General features: G+C 36.2%; 1 protein-coding gene across 2 annotated transcripts in view; it reads right to left on the reverse strand.

Moving 5' to 3' along the window:
- The window catches only part of Satb2 (SATB homeobox 2), a 178,698-nt gene that overhangs the window by 62,056 nt on the left and 103,121 nt on the right, over nt 1–13,521 (reverse strand). For both annotated transcript variants that reach the window (XM_078017803.1, XM_078017802.1), the window contains one exon: nt 12,593–13,065. In XM_078017803.1, coding sequence (XP_077873929.1) covers nt 12,593–13,065 — 473 coding nt within the window. The remainder of the gene's footprint in view (nt 1–12,592; nt 13,066–13,521) is intronic.

The following is a 13,521-nucleotide window of genomic DNA, read 5'->3' on the forward strand; positions in this document are numbered from 1 at the left end:
GGTAGAGAAAATAAGTCCTATCCATCTATTAATTAATATTTTAATTATTAACTCTGGGACAACCACATATAATCCCATTTTGCAGATTTGGGCACTAACTTGGGCCAACTCTCCATCCTGCCCCTAAGTATAACCTGTCTAACACATAACTTCCCTTGGAGTGCAAAAAAAAGAATAAAAGAAGGGGGGGAGGAAGGGAGAAAGGAAGGAAAGGAAAAAGAAAGACAACATCCCTCCACATTCCTCATATTTCACTCTCCCTTTTCATGATTACTTGTTAGCCTTGATTTCATGAACTTCTGGAATTTGTCCAGATGATACAACAGCAAAAAAAAAAAAAAAAAAAAAAAGTATCCTCTTAAGAAGCCAGGTAATGCCAAATTCCCAGCCTAATCGCACAAAGTGAACTCTCACATTTTGGTGGTTAATTCAGAGTTAGTGGAAGCAGTGAGATCAGTGGCATAGCTGTAGAGTCTACTGGCATCCACCATCTGAATGAAGGCTGACCTAACGAAATCGCTTCCCTCCTAATTTCTAGTCTCATTTCCTTCTAGATGCTCCTGAGGCATTTTCCCCTCTGCTTGTGAATATAAACAGGTTTCCCTGGGTCCCATATTCATAATCTACAACCCCACTATCAATCTGGCTGCGGAAATTCATTTGTGTAATGCTAAAATTTCCCACCCCACCCCTACCCCCTCCCCCCAGAGCACTGCTTAGCCATGAAGCCTGAGTACTTCGTCTGATTTGAATAAAAGGTATACAGGGCACAACAATGACAATTTGATTTTTATTATTAAAAATGATGTGTTAAATCCTCAAAGAAAATGTCGTTATTGCATTAGTTTAATAAAACCTCTCTTTTATTACAATATTTCTTTATTAGGAAAGACAGCCTATGCATGTGGCATTTTTTGTAGGATAGGGTGGATAGAATTGAGTATCTACAGGGAATTAGTGTACTTTGCAAATATAAATGCATATACAAAAGTAACACTTGCAGACAAATGTTACTGTAGATATAAATTTTTCAAAGCACTAAAAGACTAGGCACATATGTGTACATGCATATCCGCTGCAGTTGGGTATTCTTTCTCCCTTCTTTGGACAGAGAATGCACAAAAGCACTGATTCTTTCTCAATTATGAGACTTACCATCTTTTATATTCTGCCACCATAAAAGCCTTCCTCCTATAGTCATATTCTACAACTCTGGCAGGAGATCTACACACTTTGCACTTAGTGATTAGTTGTTGATGATATATGGGAATATAGGGATCTAAGAAAGCACTGAATGCTTATTTTTACATTTCTGGGACAGAGTGTCCTATCTTGGCTAAACAGCCAGCGACACGCCCTGCCTGGCAGGCTACATATTGAAAGCCTGAATCACATTATACCCAAGAGCTTTTCATTCAGTCTATTGAACCATAATTGAAACTGAAATTTTGAGTCATGCAAACTCCTCTTTAAAACAAATATCCCATATACCCCAAATCTGCAATTTATTAAACAAAACACTTATCTCATAGACATTTTTCTTCCCAGAGCATGAAATAAAACTTCACATGTGGCACCTGACACATCAGAACACAGTAAGCATGCAACACAAAGTGAATGGCTACAGCAGAATATTCTTAAAGCCAAAGCATTCTGTGCTCTATTCAAGGCAATACCTTATACAAATTAGACTTGTGCTCATACAATGGAGGACCTTGGCCAAAACCCAATTTCTGGCAAGTTTACTATTTTTAACCTAATCTATGCAACAGTAGACATTATTAGGTAAACAGTCTCATCTCATTTTCCTCCTTATCACTTCCTCCTTGTTGTCTTTTAAAAAAGTGTTAGGTAGTAGAATGGGGGCTATGCACAATCCAAGTCAAAATTTTCTAAACATGTTAGCACCAAAAAGTGAAAGCAAACAGAGAAATGAACAGGTTCCCTTTGGAAAACGTTTTACCCGTGGTGCTCTCAGCTCTGGGCACGTACATGGTTTCTACTCACACCTCAAGTACCTGGCACCAGGTCTGTTTCATTCACAAAGTTCTGGGCCCTGGTTATTCCTAGTTTCCATGAGTATTCTGTGAAACAACTGTTGGCACTCTGCCCAAAAAATTTACTAGCTTTGGCTACTTTGTCAAAACATTGGCAAAAATAGCATTTCCCAAAAACAAATCAAAAAATACATTTATTGAATATATTTATATCTCAAATGTATCAGATGCCTTTAGATATAAGTAAAGCATTGTATTAACACGAGCTGATTATTCTGAAATAGTTATAAAACATTATTCTTTCCTGCTGAAATAGTTCTGCATTAACTTCAATCGCTTCCAGGGTCAAAAGCAACTGTTCTGACATAGCACATGGAACACATCACAGTCCTTACTGTACCACAAAAGGCTCTCTGGTTCAAAAGTCTGTTTATTGGTCGTACTGCCTTGAAAAAGGGACTGTGTCTTTCTTCTGCCACTCTATGATAGCAGCAATGATTGAGAAAAAAGAGGTTGAGTCTGAGCTTAGAATTCAGGCTTACTTGGTTAAAAGTTGGACTCTAATTAGACAACAATCAATTATTCACCCGAAGGCACAGTTTCCTTGCCCATTAACCTGAGATAATTCTACTTTCCTCATGGGCTCCCTAGAGAGGTTATGTGAGTTCATGATATATATTAAAAGTTCAAAAAGTGCCAGCCATCATTATGATGACTAACATAGTCTCTAAATACTTAATATTTGTTAAATGAGCAAGTAAATATATATTCTTATTTTAAACATTCAATTTTAAATAGTCAAGTCAATTCAGTTATATTTTGCTAAATGTCTACTTATATAGAAGGCAAAAATTATAAATAATAACTTTTAGAATGTGGAATAATTAAAATTATTTGGCTCAAGTCTCCTCCAAAGGAAAAACTAATAAATTATATAATGTGAAATGACCATATGTATATTTCAGATAGCACTAAAATATTAATTTTATATTTCAGAAAAGTAAAAAAACTTTCTTTCTCTAAGTAACTGAAATAATTTAAAATAAGCCTTAATCTGGATAATTTAAATGTGGGTCATAATTATAGTGAATCATGAAGTTAATTTAGCAGGTCAAAACAAACTTTATAATGAAATAGGATTAAGAAAACTAGAAAGTATCAGAGTGCTTCAAACATGGTGTGAATATTGTTTCATGAAGGTATATTTTTTGTTTTTTTCTTTCATGGAATCTTTGCTTTAGAAATAGATATACAGATAGAGCTGGAGGTAAACCCAGTTGCACATGTGCACACATCTGTGTGTGTGCCAGCCATTATGTGTAAAGCATTTTTTTTTGGGGGGGGGTGGGCATCATAGTAAGAGAAGTCTGAAAGTAAATGATAAAAGTCTGGATTGGCAATTTTAGTCACAAAACTTGTAGGTAAAATTGAAACAATCTAGTAACTTCTAATTGATTTCAATTTAATGTGGTTACATACATATATATTTTTTCACAGTATTTCTGGCCTTTAAACTTAAATTTCTTTATTTGAATAAACATGCACTTAGCCCCAAGCCAAACAGTCAACATTTCAATCAATTTCCATGAAAGGAAACTATATATATTATTCTATTGCTTTCAATAAGGAATGGAGAAAAGTATATAAGTAATGAGACCTAAAGCTAATGTTTCCTTATATTCCTTTATGAAAATTCTACTTTAATTACAAAACATCATCCAGGATCTGGGATAGAGCTGCATGCTGAAAGCCCAGGTTTCTATTAAGACATACTCACTAGAGGTGAAAGAAAGACTTTACTGAGGACAGAGCCCCCCACCTGCATGAAATGAGTCAATCATTCCTTGTTGGAAAATCATGGGGAAAAAAAAAAAAACTTAGAAAACTATCAGCAAAAGGGAGTGTTTTGTTGTTGTTGTTGTTGTTGTTGTTGTTTTTCCTGTAAAAATGGAGACACCTGAATTTTCTATAATAAGTCCAGTGACTCATTAACTTTTAAGGACTCTGCACATTGTTCAGGGGCAGAAGGAATACATAGAACAGGAGGTCACCATAATTGCTTCCTCTGATTCTTTGGCATGAGTTTTGTGAAGGAGGGAGGAAAAAAAAAAGAATAGTTCCATTTCCTGTTACACAAAGTTTCTATCTCAGGTAGATTTATGAGTAGGAGTTGGGTTGTACAATTTGATAGGTAGCAAATCAACCTTTCCTTTACCCACAAAGCACAAAGTCGGCTTCCCCAAGTCTGAATACATTAGCTCTTTGACCTAGCCAATCTATGTTGTTTTTTGGCTGAGATTGGCCAAAGGTGCTAATTAATATTAGTCTTTATATATGTACAGGAGGAACCAAAGTGAACCTGCTATCTAGAGGGCTACCCTCAAGCTACCAAATAACTTTTGAGACACTGCTATCATGGGAGATATTAATATTATTACAATCTTTACATCTATGAATTCAAGCCAGTGATTCTGAAATGAAAGATTGTTTATTTTATGAAGCAAGCAGGGACATCTCTTCCTACTTTATTAATTTAATGTTCTGAAGTCAAAAGAGGGTATATTATTTGCTTTGAAACTCAATAACATGTTCATGCCTGATCTGCAGCATTTCATATTTACAGCCCATCTTTCAGTGGGTGGACTTCCTTTTCCTCACAGATTTCCTTGCCATTTTATAACCAGCTCACTGAACCATGGAGTCAAGACCCCTAGATTTACATTGTGTCCCATTACTCTATGACTTGTGGAGTGCCTGTATCTCTGTTGGACACCGAGAAATAATGATGGCTGGGACCAGATGCTGGCTGACAAAGAATTCTGAATATCTTGGAGGTCAAGTTATCTACAAACACAAACTGTATGTGTAATTAAATTATGCATATCTTTGGTTAACAATATGTATAAATCAAACAAAGAAATTGAAAGACAAATCTTGCCGCCCTCAAAACTGAATCGTGACACACTAACACTCAGATGTACAAATATTTGGATTGCCAGAATTTTTATTTTGTTGCTACACATCTCTGTGCTACTTCAAAACATGTTTAGCCACTCCTTAGACATTTCAACTTTAATAATTTGGGATGTGCATGTACTATAAACATTGTGTTCGATAAAGCATAAAAGCAAAATTCATGTCATCTCACACAAAGACTTTTACACTTCTAGCAGTTGACTTTACAGCCAATGTTTCTGATACATCATTCAATCTAATTTTCCAATCCGCTGAAAACATTCTCCAGTTGCTGAGTGACTTCATAAATTGTATTTATGACCCTGGTCTTAAGTTTCTTCAAATGATGTGGCTTTGATGGGTAAACTGCAAATTTTCTGCAAAGTCTCATAAAAAATAAAAAGTAGTCAAACGAGGACAGGTCAACCAAATGAGTCCCTGAGGGATTTTCAGTATCCTGTTCTCTATCAGATAAGACTAGGGTGCACAGCTTTCTCAAGCATGGACTTTGATAAAAATCTGGAAATGGGGTAACTCTGACTTTTTTTTATTATTAAACTGAAGAAGGAGCAAGATACCAAATTAGAGACCAAATGTTATAAAAGAGTAGCACATTTTGCAAAACACATCTGTGCTTCCACAGAAAACACGTTTCTAGTTGGCTCAGCAGAACTACCTGAGACACAAGATGAACCTAAAATTTTCTGAGTTATGGCATGCCCTGCTGGGGGGCAGGGGGAATGATATACTCCATTAATAACAATCGTGGCAGAAGTCTTGTTTTCAAATGATGCAAACTTCTCCTTGCTGGCTCCTTGGGTAAGGACATTTCCTAAGCTCTGTCACCAAGGAAAAGGGCAAGCAGTGCAGACAGGGCATGAGGATCACACCTAATTTCCCTTTTCTGGCATTCTAATGCTCCCATTCACACGTGGCAGCACATCCGTTCCACTGGATTTAGCCTAGTTTGGATCAAAGCTTCCTCTACTTCATTTAACAGATTTGTTCAGATGGAAGGTCTCAGAGGAAAAACAATGTTACTAAGTGGGGATTTCTGAACATATGAATATGTAGGTCATTGGATTTTTAAATAAATTAGAGAATAGTTTATCTATTAAGGAAGATTCACTGTACATATTTTATGAAACTTGCTCATTATAGGTCAGTGGACATCTGTAATATTAAGTCTTTTAAAAGATCGTCAAAAGATTTTTCATACTTGCATAATCCTACCATTGATTTTTAAGTCCATATTGTAACAAGGCAAAATAATGCCTAAGATTAGGATTCATAACTGTCAAAATGCAAAGACAGAAACACAAATAAGAAACTTATTTCATGTCCATAGACCTATTAAGTGAAAGTATGTCAACATTAAGACAAATTCAGGATATAGACAAAAAAGAAAGAGTATGGGAAAAATTAAACCTGACAGAGCAGGTTTAATTTTCTGAAATTATTACTTCAGAGACACCATCTACACCTCTACATCCCTGACAAAGCACTAAAGATTAAGTAGGGCCAAGGAGCAAAACTATTCTGAAACTCACATGATAACATCAGTCACCTTTCAAACTAAGTAAGGATGGTTTTCATTCAAGTCTACTTTGATAGAACTTTTAAGGCCTCATACCTCATATCTGTTTCTTCCCAATCTCATTCATATTCAATTCTCTCTCTCTCTCTCTCTCTCTCTCTCTCTCTCTCTCTCTCTCCCTCCCTCCCTCCCTCTCTCCCTCTCTCTCTTAATATCCCTAAGTCAGTAGTCATCTGGATAATATCAATAGCAATCCAATGACTTGTAGAGTTACAGGTTTAATATAATAGTAGTGATAATAGTTTCAAAGTGAAACTCTTCCTACTAGTCCCATAATAGTATATGGCTTTTGTTTTGTGAAAATAATGAGCATAAAACTGACAAAACTGAAGTTTTAGGGGTTTTTGTTTGTTTGTTTGTTTGTTTGTTTCTGCTGGGGATTGAACTCAGGGGCACTCATTCTATTACTGAGCTACATCCCCAGTCCTTTAGTCCTTGATTATTTTGAGACGGAGCTTGCTAAATTGAGTCTGACCTTAAACTTGCAATTCTCCTCTCCTGAACTGCCAAAATAACAGGTGTGTGCCAATGCACCCAATTTAATGAAGATATACTTTATTCAAACTACTACTGGCATGATATGACCAAATGTCAAGTAGGCTAGCAATGACATGGACCTATAATCTGGAATTTTTTTAAAAAATCCTGAGATTAAATACTCCCATGCAAGTGATTTGTTAAGTCAGGGCTTCACAGGAAACTGGTGAGACATAAGGAGGGGAAGAAATGCAAGCAAAGTCCCAGGCATGGCCTGATTTTGCAGAAAGTTCTGGAGAGGAAGAGCAGTCCTTACCACAGTAGACAGGGAGCTGGGCTGTCATCTTCCTGTACCATCAGACCATTGTCTAACTAAGCATTTCCAGCTCTCTGCCAGTGTGAGCAAAGCAAAATCCAGTCACCCAAGGAGAGCCCTTAAATGAAATGCCCAACAACAGATAGAAGCTTTTAGAAATGAAAGCCTGGGGTGGGGCATCAAAAACAGAGCAGGGATATTGTGCACCTCAACTTCCTCTGATGTACTGACCATAGCATCTTGCTTAGTGACTACAGTGAAAGTGCTTAGAAATGAATCATAGGATTGCCTGAATATTAAGGACCAGGTCAGAAAATACCTTATCACTTTCACCTTACTGTTCTCCTGGAATCCCATTTGCCATGGCATGAAAAGCCAGTCTAACCATTTCTTTTAAAAGACTGGTAAAGACATGGTGCTTGGTAGCATTCTGCACCAGAAATCAGAACTGTTAGTCTCATGGTCCCACTAGAGCCCACAATGGCATTTCATGACTTCAAATAAAGTCATGAAGCTGTATCTCTTGCTCAGAACAAGTGACACAATTTTTATGTTCTTAGAAGAGACAGTAAATGTTTTTGTTAACACACAGAGAAAAGTAAGAAAAAGAACCCACAATAATAAAAGAATCAGGTTGTCTCTCTCTGACTCCAGCAATGGCCATGACCTTGTCATGAAGCATGGGTGGGGCACCATTTCATCAAACAAATTCACTTTATGCTTCTTAAAGGCATATTTATTAAAATAAAAATGCATTAAAAACAAGCTTTTGGAAATATAGTCCTTAGTGTTATTTAACTTCATCAAATGGTACTATGGCAATGATTCTGCCATACATAGCAACTAGTTTCTCTGTAAAGAGCTGGCATTTTCAAATGCTATTTATTATGAATTTTAATTTCTCATCAAGTAGTCTTAAGCATGAGAAATGAAGCAGATAAGGTATTTTATTTCCAATTCTAGCTGTATTTTAAATATTTATATATGATTTCAGTTTATATATACATACACAAGCTAGATTTCTTCTTGGTAAAATCACCAAGTACATATTCAAGAACACTAATTGTAGGGTGATAAAATGTATTTATTTGCTTTCTTATTGAATTTGATAATACATGAGTACTAAAGATCATGAAAATATTTTCTTTCTATAAAATATTCAAGCATATGAGGATATCTAAATATTAGTAATTAAGTCTGATATCAGCTTTAGGTGCCCATCAAATGAATAATCTGAATGTGTTGCTCTGAGTAAAAAAAAAAAAAAAAAAGTTACAATTCTTTTCTATCCAAAGACTAACAATTCATTTATATTATCTGCAACATTAGTTTTTTATTATAGCTGAGAAATTATTATGTCACTCATAAATGTCTGAGTCCACTCAAAACCGCCCATCCATTTGGAAAATCCATGGTGGGTTTCGTGGGAGCATAGTAGACCATATTTTCCATTTAACAATGCTGCTGGTAAAACCAGCTGCCCAGTCTTGCTGTTAGTGACTACAGTACACATAGCAAAAACAATCTGCCTGCTGACCTCCTGCTCAAGTTCAAACTATGTCATTCTGTCAATACCATCTACCTTGATTAGGTTGGGCTTTATACACAACAGGTTATGATCCCAGAGGGATGAAAAGCTTTCCCAAATTAAAAGCAGAATTTTAAAAGGAAATACTCATACATTCCTATGCAGTTTCCATTTGATATCCTCAAGGCTGGCCCAGGAACTCAAGCTCATGTTGATTGAAAGTGAATGTTTCTTTCTGGGTGTAGCCATCTTGCAAATTTAATGGAAGGAGGAAAATAAAAAAATGTGTTCCATGCTTCAATTAGACATTTTATAACTTGGCACTTCAAAGATGGCAATGCCAAAGAAAAATCATTAATCCATAAAAAGAGACAAAATGGACTATGCAGAAGACAGACCTGTAGGAGTCCAGTGCTTTGGCCAAGCACACCCTCTCACCAAGACTGTCTATCTTTGGTCTTGCCTCTCATACTTCATGTTATTTGGATAAAAATATATACTGTATTTGCTTCTAAAATCTAAAGTAATACAACTATGCTTTCAATTTTATCTTTAGCCAGAGGAGCTGTATACATAACCAGGCAATAAAATGTTGGCTAGGCATGAAATGCCTATTCATGCACATGGATGATAGATGAAAGAACACACACACACAGAACCGCAAAAACAGTCAAAAGATGCATCCTTCCAATTTGCATTTTGCAGTAGTTTGCAACAGATTTGCTCAAAAGGACCACAGCTTTTCATAAACCCAGTCCAGAGATAACTGTAGACACACAAATGCTATAGCCTAAGCACTTCAACTCACAAGAGTAAAGTGATAGAGCAATGTTTGGAGCATTCATGGCTCTCCCAAACCTCTGAACTCATTTTCAAGTAATGTGAACTATCTGTCACTGACAATGACATAAATTAGCTAAGAGTCAAAGAAGCAAGAGATTTTACCACTCTTTGTCCCCCCTCATACCTAATATGTCAGTATCAAACCTCAAACTAGCCCACTCTGTTTTCTTCCCTGTTGCCAGTTCAGCAGTTCCATCATTGCTGAAACTTATTACCTATAATTACATTTTGGGGTCCATCACTAGTTTGTGCTAACTTCAGCAAGGACCCAAACTACCTCACAAATACTTTAATCTCAAATTGACTGCTTTTAAGTTGACCACCTGCTTTTAGTCTTCTTTGCAACCCCAAATTTTATTTATTTATTTATTTATTTTTAATTAGTTGCTCAAGCAACACCAAATTTTAGAAAATGTGGTTTGCTTCTGTATCCTCAACAAGTGGTTATTCCTTGACTCCTAAGGCCTGAGCGACTCCTCCTTCTACTACTGAAATGGAACTATACTGTAAAATTTGCCAAAGACTTCTCCCAACCAATCATCAAATCTTATGGAGCAGTTTCAAGCTTCTCCTTTATGGACTTTACACACATGAAGAGTCCTTCTGGAAACTACTTATGTGTTCTCTACTCTCACCACTATTCCTCCACTCCATCTCCACCTGCCCCAGCTCTTCTGGCATTTCTTCTGTCTCTCTTCTTGGTGTGGTTGGTTGGTGATAGTTCTCCCCCTTCCATTTCCTAATTCTTTAAATTCTGGGCGCTGTGAAAATTCTTCTAATTTCTTTCTATACCCCTGACAACTCTTCTCAGTACTAAACTCCTATTTTCAAGGACTGTTGTAAATCTTCAGAAGAAGTCTGCTAACATTTTAAAGTCAAAATAAATCATTCCAAAACAATCACTGTAACCTTATTCCAACCAATCTTTCAATGTCCTTCTTAATTCTTTTGATACTACACCCTTATTCTCAGTCACAAACCTTGGCATTATCTCGATTTCCCTCTTTACCCACTCATATACTTTCTGTGAATTTTATTCCCACAATATTTATTGACTCACAACTCTACTCCATTGCCACCAACCTAGTTTAAAACTTCCCCACTTTTCAGCTGGATACTTATGGCAGCCTTTGAAATGATCTTCTCTTACTCTCATAAGAAAAGGGGGAAAAACCTTCCCAAGATCTAATTTTGGTTATTGGATCACAGAATATTCCTACATAAGACCTTCAAGAGTCTCAAGTACCTAAAGATCAAAGTTCTTAGCATGACCCTGTTCCCATCACCATCTTTAAGTTTTATGATCTATCTTTATTATAAACTACCAACTATTCCCACATTTTTGATGCAACATTTTCTCGTGAATCTCCTTAGCTAAAATGCTCTTCTTCTCCATCTTTGCCTATTGAATTTCATTTAATTTTCAAGATCTAACACCCCAACCTAATACTCTAGTTAGTTGTTTACATGTGTTCAGCCATGATCTTTTTCATCTTTTCATCTGCACAGAGACAAGCTTGCTGCCTCACATTTAGTAGGGTGGCTAACTCCAGCCTACTGTGTTCTTGAAGACTTATCACATTCATTCTGGAATCCTGGAAGTATTCCCCAACCCAAACTCACCATAAACTCCCATTGTGGTATTTGCTTACACTATCCTGCGTTGTTTAACATACATTATATTTTATATAACTATTTGGTTATATTTTGTCATATTAAATCAGATTAGATCTCTGAGGCTAAGCACCTTTACTTTTTCATTACTCATACACAGAGGTTTGATTAATAGTTTTCAAAGTGAGGCTCCCAAGCCAGTAGCATCAGTATCACCTTGGACCTTATTGGAAATAAAATTTGGGATGGTGGGGGGTCCTAACTCAGAACTAACTGAATCAGAAACTCTTGGGTAGGCCTGTAAATCTGTGTTTAAAACAGCCCTCCAGGTAATTTTAAAGTATAGAACAACTGTGATAGTATTTCATGACCAAAGGATAATTTATCTAATTTATGTGTTCTGAAATGCATACAAGTTTTGAAGAGGTAAAGAATAATTAAGAACCACAGATGGCAAAGAACCTTTCAAATAAACATATGAGTAAACTGTTTACCTTTTATCATTTAATGTTATATTGTCATATATTCTTCTAAAATATTAAAAATACGAGCAAATGATCTGTTATCAATATCTCAAATCTAACTTGCACATTTTGAAGGGATTAGAGAAATTGTGACATAATATAAAAGTTCAAAACAAGATAAACAATAGATTAGGCATGCATAAATAGTTTTACAATTTATCTAACAACAAAAAACAAGGGAATAATAATCACAGAATTTGGGGCTAGGGATGTGGCTCAAGCGGTAGCGCGCTCGCCTGGCATGCGTGCGGCACAGGTTCGATCCTCAGCACCACATACAAACAAAGATGTTATGTCTGCCAAAAACTAAAAACTAAATATTAAAATTCTCTCTCTCTCTCTCTCTCTCTCTCTCTCTCTCTCTCTCTCTCTCTTTAAAAAAAATAATAATCACAGAATTCAAGATAAGGTTAAGTCCAGGGACAAGTAGATGAAGAGGTAAGGAGGAACATAAACACAGACCCAAGCTATAAGTACTATTCTGGGTCCTTAACTAGGTAGTAGATTCATAGTAGGTTCACAGATGGTCATTACACTACTAAAATTAATTAGTTTATTAATTAATTCAGGTCATGCATTGATCAAATGGTGAAATATTTCAAGATCAAAGAAATATTAACATAATTATATGCACTCTGATATGCCTAAAAATTTTAAAGAGATAAATAAGAATTAAGACATGTCACAATTGTATCCCTAATATCTTTCTTAATCACTGATTATGATGAATGTTAACTGTACCTGTGTACGGTTGAATGCCACTCTTGCAAAGACAGCTTGGGATACACTGGCCCTCTTCAGCTCATCTCTAACTTGCTGGTAGATATCTGGAGAGACTTCCACAGAAGAGTTGGTTGGCTCTGGCTTAACTGCTCTAGGAATTGGTGGATGGTTCAGGAACTGCTGGTTGATGGCTTGTGGATGCTGGTGAGCCAAGAGCCGACTAACGGCAATCTGTTGGTTTATCAGATGGGCCATGGCAATTTGTTGCCTGACAAGTTGTGGACTGAGCTGTGGGGAAAGAAGACCAGGGCTCATGATGGGCTGTAACGCGGGCACTTGATTTCGGATTGGAGTACTGTGGTGGATTTGGCTATGAGGAGACTGTTCGTTGGTTTTCCCCAGGGATGCCAGCTGGTTCATATTTGGTAAATGCATTGGACGCTGGCCCAGAACACAATAGTCTGAAAGGTTTTCTCGTTCCACTCTTTCCACTGTTAAGAGATAAAAGTGATAATTCGTATTACTTTCATTGTTAAATTTATTGTTAATATAAAGAGTTCTGAACTATCACATTTTTGGTAAATTCATGATACAAACTTTTTTCAAACAAAGCTGGAAGCCCCAGAATAAAAGTGTTATTTTTTTCTGGGAAAATGTTACAATAGCTGAGTTTTTTTTTTTTCATAGAAGATATGAAAGTAAAAACTTTCAACTTTCTTGAAGCTTTAAAAGTAAGCATTTCATTGAGTATCCAAGACAGAAACCACACCATTTCAAATTCTAAATTCGCTCATATTCCCACGCTCTATTATCTCCACTCATTCACAATCCTGAGAAACATAAAAGAACTAGTTATTCTTATTTTTTGTAATTCATCATTAGTGTAATTCATGTATAGCACATGGTCCCCAGGAAATGACCAGAACAATAACTCCTTCTCAATTATC

The sequence above is a fragment of the Ictidomys tridecemlineatus genome, chromosome 7 (genome assembly GCF_052094955.1).
Source record: "Ictidomys tridecemlineatus isolate mIctTri1 chromosome 7, mIctTri1.hap1, whole genome shotgun sequence".
Classification (NCBI taxonomy): Eukaryota; Metazoa; Chordata; class Mammalia; order Rodentia; family Sciuridae; genus Ictidomys; species Ictidomys tridecemlineatus.